Source organism: Aquila chrysaetos, chromosome 1, assembly GCF_900496995.4.
Source record: "Aquila chrysaetos chrysaetos chromosome 1, bAquChr1.4, whole genome shotgun sequence".
NCBI classification, from domain to species: Eukaryota; Metazoa; Chordata; class Aves; order Accipitriformes; family Accipitridae; genus Aquila; species Aquila chrysaetos.
Window position 1 is genome coordinate 35,950,370 of NC_044004.1, and position 20,065 is coordinate 35,970,434.

The 20,065-nt window shown below is 38.3% G+C and overlaps 1 protein-coding gene across 4 annotated transcripts; it reads right to left on the reverse strand.

Moving 5' to 3' along the window:
• Window positions 1-1,502: 1,502 nt before the first annotated feature.
• LOC115341152 (coagulation factor XI-like) lies at window positions 1,503-20,065 on the reverse strand. 4 transcript variants are annotated; one of them, XM_030013613.1, is made up of 16 exons: window positions 19,976-20,065; window positions 19,797-19,842; window positions 19,156-19,214; window positions 15,576-15,738; window positions 14,802-14,908; window positions 12,903-13,062; window positions 12,212-12,321; window positions 9,274-9,382; window positions 8,328-8,437; window positions 8,080-8,239; window positions 7,836-7,951; window positions 7,262-7,436; window positions 5,166-5,341; window positions 4,742-4,858; window positions 3,241-3,380; window positions 1,503-1,856 (listed from the first exon to the last, which is right to left on the reverse strand). In XM_030013613.1, the coding sequence occupies exons 2-16, from the start codon at window positions 19,802-19,804 to the stop codon at window positions 1,701-1,703; spliced, it is 1,866 nt and encodes a 621-aa protein (XP_029869473.1). In that variant the 5' UTR covers window positions 19,805-19,842; window positions 19,976-20,065; the 3' UTR covers window positions 1,503-1,700. The 4 variants fall into 4 exon arrangements, with proteins under 4 accessions (XP_029869473.1, XP_029869464.1, XP_029869455.1 ...); XM_030013604.2 differs by having other exon boundaries at window positions 4,763-4,858; window positions 9,223-9,382; XM_030013595.1 differs by having other exon boundaries at window positions 9,223-9,382.

Sequence of the window (20,065 nt, forward strand, 5' to 3'; positions counted from 1 at the left end):
CTCTAGGTTTTTGACAGCATGTCTGAGGTTTGCTGATATTTTAAACCAGTCGTGGATTAAACAGAGCATGAAAAGGACATCAGCCCCCTCCTTTATCTCCCATTCTGCCTCTGCAGTCAGTGTTGGCAAAAAGTCCCAGCACAGCGATCTGCCTTCCCTCTCCCCCTTGACCCAATCCCCCCACCGCACGCCAGACTTTGCCTGTTGGCTCTCTGAACTTCTACAGCCAGCCTGGGGACTGCCGAAGCGGGAGACCCTCACACCGCGCAGCCCCAGCGATGCAAGCCCCTGTCCCCGGCAGCCCGTGGCGGGGCGGAGGGAAGGCAGGGCCCTTCTTTCCCAAGGTGTGCCTGCAGCAGCACCATTCCCTCTCCCCTCCTGTTACATTAGGACTGTTTTCAGCCCCGCTTTGCATTTTGATTCTCTAAAAACAAACAAAACCAAACCCCCAGCCTTTGAACACAGGTTTGGAATTTTGGGTGTGTTGACTGCAGTCAGCTTAGCGCTGCACAACCCCAAGAAGCACTCTGACTCCAGGGGTTCTTCAGACACTTAGGCACAGATACAACTGTTTGTAAGCTTGTAGTTGTGGAATCACATTTTTCCTCAGTCTTATTTGCAAATAAAGCATCAAAAAATTAAATGCAGAAGTTGTTTTCTTTAGCAGCTTGACCATTTTTTCCCATAAATTTGACATGTTTAATTTCTAATTTTCACGACCTCGTTTACACGTAAAGCCACTCCTGCTTTTTACCTCTACAACATACCCAGTGTGGGTGTGTGGCAATTATGGGTAGTGCTCTAGAACATATCTTCAGCAATTAAGGTAATGTAGATGATTAGGAAACAAGCTCATGAAGTTTGGCAAAGACAGTACCAAGTCCTGTGCTTTCCTTTCTGATTCAGTGTGAAATGGTGCCTTTTACTATGGGAAAGTAATAAATTTTTGACTGCTGTTTCTCACACTAGTGTTAATTTTGGCCATGAAACATATTTGCTACCTGACATAAATTTGTTACCTGGATATTCTGCTTCAGGGGAAGTAGACCCACATTATCATTCTTATCACAAAACTTCCCACAGAAGTAAGAATAATGTAAGTGAAAGACAGTGCTGTTACCATACTTGCAAAATCGTTACTGAAGAGCTTGCCAATGTCTCTGGTTTTGTTTTCTCAGTTAGTACTGCAGCTTTTTTGGCTAATTCCCTAAGGAAACAAGGTTTATACAACTGCATAGGCTTCTCCCTGCCCCAGCTTCCCTTCCCCAAGCCTCTTAGTAAGTTTGTAACTGGTTGGCCCATTTCAACCAAATTTGGACAAGGGAGGGAAATCTCCATTGCTGTGTCCAAACCTCAGAAGTCAGAAGCAGTTCCCAGGTCCATACATGCCCTGCAGCCTCACCCACTCCCATTTTATGCTAGCAAGGACAGAAGAAATCAATGGTTTGGACATATTCTTTTTTTTTTTTTTTTTTTTTCCTGCCAAATCAGAGACCACAGAGTTTATTTTTATTACAGCTTTTTATTTAGTAATAGCAAAGTCATTCATTCCTGCTTTCCTACTTTTATAATCAAGTTTTTTACATTCTAGGCTAACAAGAAACACCAACACCATTTAAAAAACACTAATACACTTCATCACATTGCTCCTAGGGTTATTATTCCATGACATCACTTTGAGGCAGTAGGTAACTCTCACGCTATGTAGTTTTTTCTAGAATCCAGTCTGAATACTCAGCAACTTTTGTGTAGACACCCGGCTGCCTGGGGCGAGCGCACCCTTCGCCCCAACTGGTGATGCCCACCAGGTACCACACCTCCTCGTGCTTGCATGACAGCGGCCCTCCCGAATCACCCTGTGTCACAGGAGAAAAAGACAAGAGCACGCAAGGAAGAGCTCTCATCAGTATTTCTCTCGCAAAGAAAGCCTTGATTAAAATCAGCATCATTCAGCCTTAACACCAGCATAACCACCTAGATTTCAATCACTTTTGCTTAGGGCTAATTAACAGACTACTGAAGCAGGTTTTCTGTTTTTCTAGTAAATTGACTTGTAAATACTTTCCAGTCATTGCAAATAATTTACACTTCCCAAGAAGGTTCAAAACTACTGGCTTTTTTTTTTTTTTTTTTTTAATTTATCTACACAGACTGATTTAAAACCCAATGAGGACTTCATGTGCAAGTGAGAAAAACAGTAAATCTGCCAATGTTTTCTCTTACGACCTTGGTTTTAGTACCCAAACCTCAGTTCTCTGCGTCGCTTATCTTGTTTGAGTGACTTTGTCCCCCTCGGGATAAAACACCTCTCTGTTTTCTTTTCCTATTCCTGACTGATCTTTCTGAACATAAGGTTCTTTAGGGTAGCTGTTATGAGCTTTTGAGACAATAGCAAGTGTGTTATTTTTATGAAACAGCATCTCCATGTTCTGGTAGACTGTACCAGATAAAGGAAGCTTAATTGGCATGGAGGAAAAATTGCTTCCCAGCTCCAGGGATTTTCATTCCTAATTACTCAATACTGATCATAGTAACAGTAACATTTTAACAGAAAGATGTTAAATGCTTAAAGTGAAAATACTGCATTTGGTCGAGAATTTAATCTTACTAATCAGACTATTTTCTTGTTCCATAAATTAACTCAGAATATTTAAATTAATGGAAGTGCATGAGTTTACACTCAGAGAATTTGGGTCACTGAACTCACACTGTTGTGACATTTTCAACTCTGGTGATGAACAGACCAGTCTGCTCAAGTTGTCTTTAGCCTTCCATTCCCCATGCATTTTAATAGCATTGCTAGCACCCTCCCTCCTGGTTTGTACACAGTGGATGCTTTAAAATAAGCTTTCATGTACTGTATTTCATGTCAAGAAATAAAAATATCACATAGGAAATCTGCTTTTATTGGAGAAATGCTTTGAGATACTATACTGTCTTTAGATTTCTCATACACCAAAGGAATACTGTTTTATTCCCTAAATGGATGAGATATAGATACATACACTCAGAGTTTCTTATCCACAGAATCTATCCCTAAAGATTTCAATGTCACATAAGAAAAGTTTTGTATATACCTTGATTTTCAGTGCTTTTGACATGCAAAAGTGACAAGTTAATCAACAGCTCTATTGATAATGATATTTTTCTAATGGTGATTAAAAAATAATTACAGTATTCAATTATATATTTGAGCAAATGGTTGGAATATATGACTACATACTACTTCTTTTTGATTACCTTACAAGCATCCCTTCCACCTTCATCATATCCAGCACAGATCACTTTGTCACCTATTCTGCGCTTCCGATACCTTGCCTGGCATTCCTCTTTTGACATGAGGGGAACAGTAGCCTTCTGAAGAATATCTTCTACACGACCTATGTAATAGATGGTATGAACAGAGAAATGTTTGCTTCTAGCAAAATAAAAGTTAAAATTAAACTCTGGAAATCCCCATACAGAGATATTACGAAGTTGGAGACCACTGCTTTTAGAGTGTCATTAGATGTTCATGACACCGATTTTCTTTTTCTGCGTGTTAGTAAACAATGTGAATTGTCTGCTAAATTGAATGTTTTTATAATGGCGTTTTATGTCTCATGACTAGGCAAGCTTCAAAACTCCCTTGTGATTTGCAATGAATCCTCATATGAGTATGGCTTTTGGGACATTGGGCCTTGGAACCTGTCCTCCCATTAAAAGCATCACTTTGTGTTACTAACACTTATTTCTTAGTAATGTGTTATAATAGGTTTGGAATCTCCCAGGTGCCAAATCTGTGCTGCTCCATGCCTTTGTATTTTACAGGATGGAGAAATTTGCACATAGTTTAAGTAAGAGTATTTGAGAGCAGCCTTTTCTTAGAAATTAACAGAAGAAATTAGGTTATACAATAACTGTCTAAATGTGTTAGATTTCACATTGAACCCTAACCTTCAAATAGGATGGTATATAAAGGAAAGGACACAGTTTAAATAGGTGTGTATATATATATGTATACACACACATAAATGTTACACATAAAAATATATATGAAACATGTACAAACAGACTTTGATAATTAACAACTATTTGGCCTACCTCCATATAAAATCAGAGTTCAAATCCCATCTACTACCAAAAAACAAGTCATTGGCATTGTTTATAATCAACCTTCAGAATCATAAAAGCCACATGCTTCAATCTCCGATTTCTAAAGTCATATGAATACAATCACGTAAAAAAAAAAAAAACCAAAAAAAAAACCCAAAAAAACCCCATGGGTTATGTGCAGACTGTAATTCAAAACCTCACAATTCAGTGATAGGTTTGTTGGCTTTTTTCAGCTAGGAGCATGAAAAGGAGTGTATATTCCAGATATATACTGGGTTTTGTCAGTAGATTAAGCTAGAATCTAAAGAAAAGTATTTGAGGGCTCTACAGGATATATTTATGCAACCATAAGGTTGCATTCCTACATACATTATTAAATCAAACAATTTATAAGATGTAATTTTTGTGTCTGAGCACAGAGCTATTTAACGATAATTTCATACATCTTTCGTATATGTTTTATGATGTCTTAATAGAAGTAGATTCTAATTAAGAATTATATTACAGTGCTGGCCAGATAGCAATAATAGTAGCCAAGAACATAGTAGAATTTTCTCTTAAAAAAGAAGGGGGTTTTCTTTTTTAAAAAAAAAGTAGGGCTTGGGGTTTTTTTAACCACATGAATTTTGCAAATACAAGAACTTACTGTTTAAATGTTTATCTGTACCTTTTTCTTTTCTGTAACCCCATCCAATTACCCAACAGTCAGTATAAAGTATGTTAGCATCTTCTTTTGACGGCAGGCAAATAGGCAGTTGAAGATCTAAAATATGATTAAAAATATTAGTTTGACCAGCAGAGACAACTGCAACATTAAGGTTTTGTGGGCACCTACATGACCCCTGATGATAGCCTCCATGTTATGCCTTGTCCCTTACACTATATATCGTTCCAGTCACACAAATAAAAGCCACCCATTTTCTTTTCAAAGCCAACAAAATGAGATTCTCCTCAAACCCCAGTAACTGCATATTAAAGGAAGCCAGCCCAGGTGTCATGCACTGCCATAGCAATGCCAGCCCTGTGTCATCCTGCACATTTTCAGAATTCCTCTGAAATACACTACATACCAGTAAAATTCATAGGCTTATCAAGTTTCATTAAAGCAATGTCATATCCAGTCTGTGCGTATTTATACTGAGGGTGAACAATAATCTCTTCCACTTTGAAGAAGGGCGTATCCTCATTTATTTCTGATTGTTTTAAAATACCAGCATAAACACGCCAAATGTTGGGATTCTCAAGACTGAGGGAAAAAGACAAACAGTCAGTCTGTGGCAAAGGATTTGCACTGATGTAGAGCTTGTGTGCAGACGCCAACATCTTCCCTTACTCCTGAGTGCACAGTGAACAGAACTGAGGTAATTTTTTCCTTTTTTTTTTTTTTCCCCCACACTCTCAAAACTAAAAAAAGTTAATTTTGTCCATTCCCTCCACTTCTCCTTCTTTCTGTTCCTCTCCCTATTCATATTTTCATCCCCACATCAGTTTTCTCTCTCCTTTATGTGCAGACTCTCATTGTCCTGATCCTTCTTCATCCTCCTTCCCTTTCTGCCTGCTTTTATTCTCCCTTTTTCTCTTCTTTTTTTTTTTTTTTTTAATTTTCAAGAGCCTAATGCAAGTAAATAAGATTCTTTCCATTCATTCCAACACAACAGCTTTACTAGTAATGAAAATAGGGTTGGGAATATAAATTCAAGTAGAGTCTATTCTAACACTTACTAGTTAGGAAAATGACACTAGCCATGTAATATAGATTAGAAAGTGTAATATCATAGACCTATATGAAAAGTTCCAGTTAATCTTTATGATTTCAGCTTTACGTTGAGTAAGCTTAAGGGATATTTCATTGTGATATTCTACCATTAAGGCAACCTAGTAGTTTTGATACATGCAATGAAGAAGATGCAAAACTTGTCCTAAATAAACTTTCCAATATTTTTGAAGATTTTTATATATGAATTCATAAATATCAGTTAGGCTTAATAATTTCCAATTATCAAAGTCTATTTTTTAATTTTTATTTTGCAAGCATATATTCTCCCTTTGCCTTTTATAATACTGGTAACTTCTACACTGGATAGCAGGTAGAGAATGATATATTTTTTATACAGTTTTTTTAGAGAGTATAACCATTTCTATAAAGTTTGCCACTGGAGGCAAAATATTGGCAATACTATTCCACATGAAAACAATAATGGGTAATGTACTACACTGCATGAGTAAAAATGCCTGATTTTGGACCATCTTGCTGGGTCAACATCCTCTGAAGCATTTTATCTGTTACTTGTCCCTTTTCTCCCATCAGACTGCATTATAGCCTTACACTTTTCACTCTGTAAATGACAGGATAACCTGCTTTACAGGTGATGACAATCTAACAAAGGAAATTAATCATCTGCATGACAATTAAATCAGCTTTTCACAACACAAGTAATTTCATGACCCAAATCCGATGGTAATTTGATTAACAATACAGACTATATGCATCGGTGCAAATTAGCAATGTCTTAGGTATTGGCTGCTTTAAATTTTGTTCTTACAGCTGAAATCTGCATTAAAGAGAGGTATTAATTGACCGGTTGATAGAATTTGAAAAAAAAAAAAAAAAAACTGTTAAAGAAATCCAGGACAATTGGGATCTGGATGTTTCATGTGATGCAGAGACAGGTAGCTCAGGTACCAGAAGCAGCCTAATTGGACGCCCACAGAGATTTACTTTGTGTCCTGGTCAAATAAGTTAACTTGCTGAGCACCCTGCTGCTGAAGCTATCAGATTAGTACCATTTCCTAAATGCCACAGAGAAATCTCTGAGATAAGTCATTTGAAGTTTATGAACTGGAATAGCCTAGCTACAGATTTTCCTTGATAGATGATACGGTATTACAATACGAAAAAGCTTATATCCCATGAGAATGTCAGCTTCTGCAGGTATCTGGTGTCTGCTTTAGAATTTCATCTTCTAGGTGCATTAAAATAATTCAGCAGGACAAGGTATGGAGTTCCAGTTACATTAAGGATGCGAATAGTCTACCTTAGAAGTTCACCTTTTGGTTACATTACAACAGTTTATTTTATTCTAGTCCTCATTTTTATTTTTCTGAAAGGTAGATCTCAACTTATCTCACACGCTGGATGAAATTTTTGGGTTTATTTAGGCCTCACCTCATGACGCAGTGAGCGGCTGTAAGAATCCACTGGTTGCTGATGATAGAGCCCCCGCAGAGATGCCTCTGACGAGACAATTTCACGTGCAAGCTGACTTGCCACGGCCATTCACCGGGGGAAGAGTCTGTCCCTCCAACGATCCTAATAGTTCTTGCAGAATGCTGCATACACACTATAGGAATAATTTGAAACTGTGCTTAAAGATAATTTTCACTCACCAAGGAAAAATGAAGATGAGGCTACTGCTGATTGCTGAATAGGGACTGATCTATTGCAAAGAAGGCGATACATGATACATTCTAATCCCTTTATGGTTTATGATCATAAAGTCTATGAAAACCAAGTTCACAGTGCTACTGTTGGTGTTTACAATGAGCGGACCTGGCCGACTTCACTTTTTCAGAACACTCTTTAACTTCACAAGGCATCCCACTAGGACAATGCAACCAATTCAATGCAACTGATTAAAAAAAAAAAAAAAAAAAAAAAAAAAAAAAAGAAGGAGGTTTTGGCTTCCTGTACTGAAATCCGTTAAGCACTGTCTCATTTACATGAAAGAAGTTTTACTTACCAGTACTAGCTTTCTTTCTACATAATCTTAGCGAGTACCCAGAGATCCTTCCTGGCCCATGTACTATTTCCACTGGAGATCCATTCGAGGACATCCTTAGGTGACACTCACACTTTCTGTCAATGAATTAATGCAAAGATTCAGTTTGTACTTTTTTTATGCAGAACACATACATTACCCCCTCACCAAGTCTGCAGAAGGATTATTTCAGCAATCTTTGAACATTTTAAAACATATATCTCACCTTTCTTCATTGCACGAATCTTGGAGGGGAAAGTAAGTAAAAAATTGGCAGCGGATCACGTCTGTGCAAACCTGCTGACAGGCTCTGTGTCCTTTAGTATAAGTGACATTGAGTTCATCTCCCAAAAAATTCATATGCATGTAAGTGCGAGAATTGCAGGCTGTAAGAATGAGTGCATTCCAAGCATCAGAAAGTCTATTAATTTGATTAATTCAAAATTAGTATTTTTATTGTAATTTATTGTTTACCAGGAAAGGATCTTCTGCAGTTTAGGAGACCAAAGCCTGATACAGCATTTTCTCGTGATATAAGTGCCTCTGGTATCCCACTTGTTGATGTCTTCAAAAGGCAAAGATTTCTAAAATGAAAATTTTTTTTACAATAACTAAATCTGTTCTCGCATCCTAAAATTGATTGTTTAGGTATTGGGAAGGGAAGGTACTTTCCTAAATGTGTTTTTTCTCCCAAGTGTCTATCTGTAAAAGTATTTCATATGAAAATGCGTTCACTAAGTTCACTAGTTCACACTAAATTGAGGGGCTTTTGTAGTTTTGTGAAATGGCATATTACTGTACTACTAAAGGTTGTACAGTATTTATACATACATGGAAGAGGTGACTTTAGATGATATATGCCATCTCAGCTTTGCTTCTCCCTGAAATTCCTTTGAAACTTTATTCTTCTGTTTTGTGTGGAATGTAGATTTTTAACTATTCTCACTACTAAGTATGAAAGAAGGAAGCTCAACAGAAACATTTTTAAACCTGTTAACTTTATCAAAAATCTTTTCAAGTAAGTAACTTAATACTGCTAGGAAACCAGATGACTCTCTGATAATTTCATAAAATTCAGCTTTAAGTCATTAAAGCAATCTGGAGGTTCACTGTCTCTTTGATGTGTATAACTCTTTTCAGATTAACACCAGATATGCAGCTGCAATACAAAATGCCTGATCACACCAGAGAACAGATGAAATGCCCACAGGAAACTACAAATTTATGAATACAAAACATAAAAAGCTGTGCTTTACTGAAAATAACCTTTTAACAAAAATTTCCGTAAGTATAAGAAAATACTGGTCAAAAAAGACTGTGTGCTTTTTTAAAAAAAATCTAGATAATTAAAGTTAGTTATCATATTCACCTTTGGGATTCTAGTTGCCATTCCCTGCTAAAGAATGTAAAGAACAAGCACCTTGGAAAATATGTACAAATAGTTTGGCAGACAGAGATATCAGGAGTGAAAAAACTTGTAATATTAATTCCTGAAAATTCTTGATCTTCAAAAATGTCCATTTGACAATCTGTATAAAACAAGAACAAAATATCAAAATTCCAAAGCTTTTATTATGTCATCAGAATATTAAGGTTTACAGATTATTCATTTCTAGCCTTATTGACATTTTCCTTCCTTTGTGACTGATAAGCTGGAAAGATAACACCACATTTTAACCAAAAACTATTTCTCAAGAACATTTTTGACTGTGCAAACTTACGGAGAGGACTACTGAGCAGGGATAAGGCTCATATAGAGAAGAGAAATGACATGTTAGAATACAGATTTGCTAATCTAATCAGCAAGGCTTTAAATTAGGAACAGTGGAGATCAGTGTACAAATCCACAGCTAGGAATAAATCATGGTAATCTAGGCAAAGCCTAAAATAATTAAGGTAATGGGTATATCTAAGAGGATCATGGGAAGACTAGAAGAAAAATAATGGGATGATCCTCTTAACACTTTATTAAATGCTATTTGAAAAGTAGGCAGAATAAGCAGGAGTAATGTACAGTCTGCCCTCTGACATGACCAAAATAACATAACAGAGGCTTGGCGGGATAATTCACACCACCAAACTATGGATATAGAAGTTACAGGAAGTACTAGCATGTTTAGAAAGAGAAGAATGAGTTGCCTTCTCCAAAGATATACTTGAAGTCCTAGTCAAAATCCTAGTGCAACAATAAAAAGAGGAAAAAAGGAAGCACCAGCATAGAGGATGTTTCTTGAAACTATCAAGTTGCAAAGACGGGAAAAACAGCAAAATGATCCAAAACACAGGACTTGGTGGCAGCAGAGAACTTCAGCTGTTGAGAAAATACAGCAACCAAGTCGACACCCGCCCAATAAGTTACAGAAACATGCTGGGAACATCTTAGTACAGAAAGGGAAAAACAGTAAAAGGAGGAGGTAGAGCTTAATGTGACTCCTGTTAATTTTATGAAGTTTTCAAAAAAACATAAGCGTGACAGGATGACAATACAGAGCAGTTAATTACACAATAAGAACAGGAAGAAAAATCGGGAGACTAGAAAATAACGGTCAATTAACTCTGACAATTAGTATGTAAGGTACCATGTTAAGGGGAAATAGAGTTCAGGAGAATGGATGGTTTCTAAAGGAAATTATATTTAAAGCACAAATGTGGATCTGGTCAGAATCTGACTGAAGCAATCTCAAAGTTTCTTTGTACAATTTAGCTTTTGGTGTTCACAGAGGGTTGCTGTGATTCCAAAAACTTTGAAAGGGGAAGCATCTATTTTTAAAATTATGACACTGGAACATATACAATGTAGGCCTAGTCAGCCTAAATACCATCAGAAAAAAACTAGAACAAATACTCAAATAAACCCATTTCAGGTATTTACAACACAACAAGGCAGAGGGTTGTACTGAGGTTTTATGACTACATTTGACAAATCTCTGTCTGGACAGGTATAGCTGATCTGTCTTGGATTAGGACAGATGACCTCCTTAGATGACCTCTTGATCCAATAGTACTGTCTAGGCTTCTATGATCCCGTGATTTATTCCTTTCTCTCTCTCTCTCCCTTCTTGCCTTTCTCGCAAGACAGAAAGCAAGGAAAGACAGGTAGGAACAAGATTGACCTTCACATCCTTTCAGAAATTCTGATTTGTGATGGATCATTACTGACATGTCATCACTGTCATAAACCATATGTCTTTGATAAAGTCTCAAATCGCTTTTGATATTTATTTTTTTTTACTTAAAATCATATTGTTCGTGCATATGCTACAGTCCCCTGATTCTTCTCAAAGTCTGTGAGCAGGACCCTCCTGAGCACTGTGATTTTTCTTCTAAACATGCATACGTGTCTTTCTAGTATATCTTAATATAAGAGTTTGGAAAAAAAAATATTCCTTCCATTCTCTCTCATACACATAGTGAGAGAATAGTTAAATTGTTTTCTTCTCTTTACAAAACTTTTTCTTCCTTTTTTTATTCTTCACGCTTCATTTTTCTTCAAGTGTCTTCATTGTTAAGATCTGAACAAAACTACATTTTCAATAGTTTCCAAAGATTATTCCTACAATAGGACTAGCAGAGTCTGAAGAAAATGTATTGATATAGAAAAAAAGATGAAGAGTCTTTACAAAATGTGATTTCTGTGGGAAAACTAGATTATCTGTGAGCTAAAACAAGGCTATGTGGAAGCAGAAGAACATCATCACCATTAAGAAGGGAAAATACCACACAGTAAGACAAGGTGGAGGTAGATTTAAAAAAAAAAAAAAAAAAAAAAAAGAAAGAAAAGAAAAGGAAAAAAGTGAAAGATGTTTCAATTGAGAATAAGAAGGTATAATACACACTGTTTGATCTTGCACTCTTGAGAGTTTTGCCTGACTAATGATTGCAGGAACAAGCACAGACACTGGTTTCATCACAACTCACCCACAAAACACAGAATACATCCCTTCATATTAGCCAGTAATATTAGAAAGCTGCACGTCTTCATTAAAAATTTCTAAGTGCATACACAGTATACAAACAGATTTTAGAAAGCTTTATATTCCTCCTGATCTTTGACTTTGATGGGATTTTACCTTTCATTTTTGTATCCACAGTACAAAGATAACATGCAATTTCATCAACCTAATCTTATGAAAGAATTCTTTAGATTTTCAAAGCAGGCAACTGTATTTGTAAGACAAATGATAAAATGGAAAATTTTAAAAGATCTGAACCTACTTTGTGCCTAACTATATTTGCAAGAATAAGTTTGTATTAGAATTATTTTACATAATGAAACATTTATACATGTTAGAGATAGACGGCACCTTATCATCCATAACCCTTAAAACTAAACTGAATCAGAGATTTTAAACAGTTACCTATTTCAGAAAGCTGGCATGGCTTTAAAGAGAATCCAGACACAACTTCATCAAGCACCTTTATGCTGGTTGGAGTTCCTACACTGGTATGTTTCAAGAAGCATTTTTTACTGAGTGACAAAGAATAAAGAAAGTGGTAAGACAACAGGACATCTTCCTTGGTCTACACCATCCTCCTGGCCCCATAATTCCTACCATGGTGCATGTTCTGGCCATGGGCCAGAGCAATCTCCAATCTCCAGAACAATCTTCAAGTGAGGAACAGAGCTAGCTGAACAACGTTTAACTTGTAAAATTGAGCAAATTTACAGCTCAGAAATAGGCCTGATAAAAATGAAATAATTTCTCTGGCTGCTCTGATGATGCTATTTCCAGAGCAATAAGCAGAGGAAGATTTAACAGAGCAATAATGCTGCACACCTACCAATATAATTTGCATTTCAATATCTCCAGAGGATTTTAATTTTTTTTCAGTGCTATGATAATCAAGTTTGTCTTTCTCACCAATGGACAAATGAAAGCTCATTTACTACAGACATTTTCCTATCTGTAACTTTGAATAAACATTGCAAGGATGACAAGTCAAGGAAAAATTATTTCCTTGAATAAATTCTCACACGTTAGACTGCTCTGAGATTTACTCTACTAAAGCACAGGCCTGTCCAAGGAAAGGGATCAAACCTGTGTTTACCGAAAGCTTGCATTGTGAAATGTTTCTGAGGCATATGTAAAAAAATGACAATGGTTATCATTGGTACATCTTTTTTGACACTGTTGATAGCTGTCAGCCATAGTAACATCATCAATTTTCCCTTCCATATCCAGTCCTATGTGGACATCTGGGCTGCAAGCTGTGAAAAAAGAGACCAAGTTCTGAAAACATTCTATTCTTTTCCCCACCCTGCACCCCAAACTGCTCGAAAGATAGCAGTTCATATGACACAGCCCTTATAATCCAGATTCCATGTCCCATGCTCACTTCAGTTACATCATACTTCACATATACTTCTAGTAACAAAATCAGAAATGTAGGTATAATATAGCATCATAGAATCGTTTAGGTTGCAAAAGACCTTTAAGATCATCGAGTCCAACCGTCAACCCAACACCACCATGCCCACTAAACCATGTCCTGAAGTGCCACATCTACGTGTTTTTTGAACACCTCCAGGGATGGCGACACCACCACCTCCCTGGGCAGCCTGTTCCAATGCCTGACAACCCTTTCAGTAAAGAAATTTTTTCTAATATCCAATCTAAACCTCCCCTGGCACAACTTGAAGCTATAGTACTGCATGGCAGAGGAAAAAAGTGGCAGACTTTGACAGTGCCTCTGCCTACATGAGAGAGGAGCTCTAGCCACTATGGCTGAGACCATGATGACATTAATCAAAGCAAGAACTCAGGATTAATACTACTTTCCCATTTCCAGATTCATAGAGCAGTTTAAAAGGCAAATTCTGTCTTCATAAGCAACAGACATCTCCCATTTGCCTCATGGTCAGTGGGGTCTCTTCACAGAACACGAGTCAGCCAACCATTGGTGGGGGTTTTAAACATATATGGGTAGATTTTCATTTTAGTGACATTAGTCTGATTCTAGAGTAACAACTCCAGTGATATCAATTAGTCTTTATAGCTTAAATAATAACATCCCACTGAAATCTATTTTGCTGGGCCAAAGCTACTCAGAAATATAAATGTGGCAGGATGTTGGCAGCAAAGAGCTTTTAAAAGTCCTGACTGCTCTGAAAGGCAGGTGGCAAGCAAAAGCAAGCACAACTGATTTGTCAATAGCTGCAGTGGAGAACTTCATAAAGTAAAACCCATTTATCCCTGGCATACTGAGGTGCTATACCAATAAAACTAAAGAATTAGCCTGACATCCATAAGACACTATTTGGCCTCAAAGTCAGGAAGTGAATATATATATTCGTCCTTATTCTGGTTTTCTGCAGTACCATGCTATGCTTAAAGCTGATCTCCTCTTAATGACATCATTATGATGGTACAAGTTCAAAACATATTTAAAACAACACATTTAATAGGCTTTAAATATGCCTGCTGATAACTCACAGGTATGGCATGCTGACACTAAGACTCTGTGCTTAGCACACATACACTAAAAGATGGAGCTGCTAATAAATTATTACACAGAATCACGGAGGTAGCAATATTACTTTGTGACTATGCATTTCTGCTTTGCTGGGCATCTACTCTACAAAGTTAAAAGGCAGGGTCACACACGCCGTACGAGCAGCTTGCTGGAGTGGAATTGTAGTCGTAAATTAATCTTTAGAACTGGAGCTACCAGTTAAAGCATGTGTTCCCATCTGTCTCTAGCAACTAAAACAGTGACTGCAGGAGCACAATTTCCCTGTTACCTCATCCGGGGAGCCTCGGTGGTGGATAGTTGGGGCTGAAGGGTGAAACCAGCGGAAGATATTGTAAGCTGTGTTTGAAAGAGATCTGGCAAATCATTGCTTGGCTGCTTCCCTGATTCTATTCCTGTTTTCAAAATGCTAATTATCTAACATCTGCTACATGACACAGAGCATAAAATGCATACATGTGAATAACCATATCTTACCACTAATTTGGATGTCACACTGTTTTAAGGAATGTCCAGAGATGGCTCCTTCCATATCCACTTTCGGCAGCATTTCTGTATCGCTGTCTTTTAAGTAGCAGGAAAACCTGTGTTTTAAAATGCAGCAATTCACAGCTTTTGCAGTACAACACAGACTTTCATAATTGTTTCTCAGATGAAATGCAGGCTGTCCAATATCCCTCAACATTAAAATTTAGACAACAAGTGCAATTTGGAGAAAGATAGGGTAGAGCTGCATCTGCGTTGTTGGCACTGGTGGCAGATTACTTGGTGTATGTGAGAGCTCCAAGAGGTCTCATTAAAGTGAGAAGCAGAGCCCAGGGTTTGGAGAACAGAAATGCACTGGGCATAGAGAGGAATGACAACTTCATCCTCCAAGGGTACTGAAGTTCTTAATTGTGAGAGAAATATGCTAAAAAGAGAGGCTGAGGGACAGTAGAGGCGACCACTGGAGATGTGAAATTGCTCACATTGTCCCCAACAATAAATACGTGGCACAGAGGATGGAGCGCAGAGTCAGTTCTGTTTCCTTGAAAGGACCGGTATGTGAGCGTGAAAGATTGGGCATTGCCAAATTCAATCTTTCAAATTTAAGCAAATACTCTTTTAGATCACCAATTCTAAAGATACCTGACGGTTTTCCATGGCAACCCTGTAGCTTTCTCTGTGTGCCTGTGTTCTGTCAAAATGTTTCTGAGTTCCTAAAGTTATCACAGGACACCAGCAAAGGCCACACGAACATGAACATTTTACCTTTTTGCAGGATCTTTAGTCCATGCCACTGGCAAATAGGTGAAGAGCAGACAGGTAGGATGGTAAGTACACACTACTTGGCAGTAATTGGCACTCGGTGTAAAAACCGTAGCGAGGTCTCCTCCTTGGAAATATGTATTTTCATAAAGCTGAGTCACACATTCTGATACAGAATAACAAAATGCATAAATTATTAGAGATGGGAACATGCACAGTTCACCAGGAGAGGGTGAAGCCACTGCTCCTCTCTGTCATTGACCTTGCTTTTAAGACAGTCCTTTGGCAGGTGAAGAAGGTGAGGGGGCTGACTGAGTAGCACAGTTCCTCTGAGAGTCTCATCTTTGCTCTCCAGCAGAAATAAAACTCTCTGGGGTGTCTCGCCCCGTTCCCTGCCTCATAGCCGATGCTGGAGCAGGGCAGTTTGAGCCGAGGCAGAAGGTCAAGCAGCAGGATGGGCCACAAGGCAGATCTGCACGGCAGAGAGGGAAGGGACCTTCTCATGGCAGATCTCGGGAGCGGCAGAAGCATCTTCTGAGAGAGACCAGTACGGAGCACCATTAAGAGGAAAACCAGGAGAAGGAAGTGCAGAGACCAAAAGGAGTTAGAAAGTTGTATGTGAAGACAGTGCTATTTTGTTTAGGGATGCTCTGAGGCCAGAGTCACAGGCGGTGCCACTGTGCATAGCTTCAATGGCTCCCAGCAATTTATAAACCTTCTGCTCCCTCACACTCCACCCTGAACCCCCCCGTCTTACTTTGTGCCCTGGTTTCAGCTAGGGTAGAGTTAATTTTCTTTCTAGTAGCTGCTATAGTGTTATGTCTTGGATTTAGGATGAGAATAATGTTGATAACACACTGATGCTTTCAGTTGCTGCTCAGTAGTGTTTATACTAAGTTCAGGATTTTTCAGCTTCTCATGCCCAGCCAGCAAGCAGGCTGGAGGGGCACAAGAAGTTGGGAGGGGACACAGCCAGGGCAGCTGACCCAAAGTGGCCAAAGGGATATTCCATACCGTGTGACATCATGCCCAGTATATAAACTGGGGGGAGTTGGCCAGAGGGGATTGCTGCTCGGGAACTAACTGGGCATCGATCAGCGAGTGGTGAGCAATTGTATTGTGTATCCCTTGTTTTGTATATTCTAATCCTTTTATTATTATTACTATCGTCATTTTATTATTATCATTATTATTTTCTTCCTTTCTGTTCTATTAAACTGTTCTTATCTCAACCCACGAGGTTTGGGTTTTTTTCCCTGATTCTCTCCCCCATCCCACTGGGCGGGAGGGGACAAAGGGGGTGGTGAGCGAGTGGCTGCGTGGTACTTTATTGCTGGCTGGGGTTAAACCATGACACTTTGCAATGAAGAAAATACTGTTACAGGAGTAGTGTCTCGGAAACTGTCCAGAATAAAAATGAGCTCAGCTACCACCTGGCATCTGCAGGAATTCATCACCAGTTCCACACTGAACCCTGTAATGAAACCCACTCACGCTGCAGAGCCATGCAATGAAGATACCTAAGCAGCAACATGTTCCCATCTTTCAAAATGAAGGCATTTTTAAGATCTCCATGTTAAAACACACAAGAGGGCTGGCTTTGCAGAGGAGACCAATCTCGTTTTGTATTTTGCCCTCCAAAGGGGTAGCAAACTGGCTAATATGCTGACTTTTATTCCTGTATCTACAAAAGTGCTTTTTCTTAGCTAAAAGATAAAGAGAAACCACTGTATTTTTCCAGAATGGGAGGAAACCCAACTGAAAACATTTTACGCAGCTGCTTAATCTGTTACTATAGAGCTATTGTACTGAATCAAAAGCTATTTAAAATTAAAACAAATGGAACTATCATATTGGGTTTTACGGTTTTAAAATATTACAAGTCGATTTTATTTGTTAATGTGATTATAAACTCTACTTAGGTAATTCTATGTTTCCTGCACATGGCTAAAACATAAAATTTACCCCAAAAAAGGAAAGAGTAAGGGATTATTAGACATATGTGCAAGATATGCTAATATCTTTTAAAGGTTAATTTCTTGGTAATACAAAATTTGTACTTTATAAACATCCAAATTTTCTGGTATATATACTTTCAAGATCTTTCTCTAAAAATTGGCATTTATTATTCTCAGTAGAGTTTCTTTGCCCAACATTGCCACTAACAGAAAAGCATTTTCTAATACTTAGAACACTCTAAGCAAATTCCAAAGTCAAAAGAAAAGAATATTAAATTTATTTGCTGTATCAGACATTTTGGATCTTATTTGCCTTCTTCTAGTGTAAATTAACAGGGAAAAAAAATTGATTTATGCTGTAAAACTATGTACCATGTAAAACTATGCCAGTTCTAAATACTTTAATTTAATAAAAACATGTTTCCTAGGCCTCAGAACTGTTTCAAGATTTTAGTTTTGCTGAGATTTCAATCCATGTAAAACATTTCCTTAAATAATACTACATTTATCTAACAGATTTTGCTAAAAAGCTGAGTTACCTAACTGTCCTCCGAGAAAACAGTTAATACATTACTGAACATAAACCTGTGTTAGGCCTTAGTTATAATTTATCAGCACAGGGAACTTCAGGGAAATGCAATGCAATTTTTGTAGTTTGACTTTTGCTAACGGAACAAGGTAAATCATTAACACAGACTGACATTGAAAAACATACGCAATCACTAATTTTCCAGCGTATCAAGAGAATTCTAAAAAATAATTTCCGATGAAACAATTGGTCCTGGAGTTATTCGCACTTATTGCAACAGGCTGTCAAGCAGGATGGTACGTAGGTGTTACACAGATACTTTCTACATCAGTAGTTTCACGCGAAGGCAATGCGTGAATAAGACTGAAGGTTGGCGGGGTTGGTTTGTTTAAAAAAAAATAAAAAAGGATGCTGGCTCAGAAGCTCAGCAGCTGTCCCCCAGAGAGGCTGTTGGGCCGGGTGTCTGGAGCACGGCGGCTGTCTGTCCTGTCTCCTGCCCTGTGGGCAGTGCCTGGCGAAAGGGCTGGGGCTCCTCTGCGGCCGGGCAGAGGCAGCCAGCGTACCCCAGCACTGCCGGGCTGAGCCGCCGGCAGCCAGCACACCTTCCTGCAAACTTTAAGAGAGCTCTGATTTGGGCTGGGGGGAGCCAGGCTAGAGGCAAGTTCAGCTGGGAAGCACGGGGCGCCACTCCACCTCCCGGACCCCCCATCACCCGCAAAGGGCTCCCTTCCTAAGCTGCTGCTAAAGCTGCCAACCTTGCTGCTGGGCGTAGGACACGGAACATCACGCTGATTTCGCAGTTATGAGCTGGACTCAGCCTCAGTCCGGTAGAGAAATCTGCCTGTAGCGTGGTCCCGTGCCTGCTGGGCGAGGTGACACCGTGGTGGGGGTGGTGGCAGGGCAATGTCGGTAAAGCCCCATTGGAATGTTCCGTGTCAGGCAATAGGGTTACGTGAGTTACCCAAACTTAACTGAGCGCAACCCAGCAGAATCAAGACAGCTCTCTCGGGACCAGACTGCAGTTACTAGTCATCTCCCCTTCTAGAAGAGTTGCGCTACTCTGTGTGCCTATCTTAGGAATTATATAGTCACTTACCACTGTAAACGGAAGCAAGTAAGAAAATGAAATTAAAAGTCTGATAAATCCAAATCATCCTAAAAAACACAAAATCATTCTTTAGGATATGTTTAATAAAGGGTGTATAATTAGTTTTATAAAGTACCGCAAGGCGTCTCACTGATTTACACTTGTACTGTTACACCATTAATTCAAAATTATGTTGAGAATTACAAATTACAGCTGTGATATGCAGTTATGGCATATATAAAGTAGCATAAAAGAGCAACAAAGGTTTGTCCTTTACTAATGGTTGCAAAAAGCAATAAAGTTTATAAGCACTTAGAGAATTTCTGCTTTGTTTTACAGCAGAATATTTATCCATGCTTAGACTAGGAGCAATACTCCATCAAAAAGTCATTATTAATCCTGACTGTCCTGGTAGTTAAGTGGATACTGTTATCAACGTAGCAAACAAATGATTCACACTCACTGCTTCTGGTATATGCTACGTGAATTTTACACCGTTTCTTTTTTTTTTTTTTCACATGCTACAACTTAGGCTGTGAAAGAAACAAATAAATTAACCACACAACACAATCCATAAATAGACCAACATACACTGTCTTGTTGCTATCAAAACCTTTCACTGAATATCAGTTGCAATAATGATTACATACCTGAACATAGAGTAGGTCTGGATGAATGGATAAGGTTTATGCTCTACTAAAAAAAAAAAAAAAAAAAAAGAAAAAAAAGTCATCCACAGTTTGTGTTAAATATTACTGTGCCTGCAATGCTAACTTATCTCTAATATTTACTTTGAATGGGTACTCTTTCTGTCAATATTGTTACTGACCTTGGGCCGCATTTTCAGAGCATACATCATCCAGACCGCACTGAAATCAATGTCCAGGTTTTATACCAGCTGAGCATCCGCCTCTTGATG

Excerpts from the sequence above, each read along its gene's own strand:
- LOC115341152 (XM_030013595.1), bottom strand. Across the intron at positions 14,909-15,575 it reads ACTAAAGATCCTGCAAAAAG|GTTTTCCTGCTACTTAAAAG; the intron begins GTAAAATGTTCA and ends TTTAAAACACAG. Across the intron at positions 9,383-12,211 it reads ATGCCAGCTTTCTGAAATAG|ATTGTCAAATGGACATTTTT; the intron begins GTAACTGTTTAA and ends TGTTTTATACAG.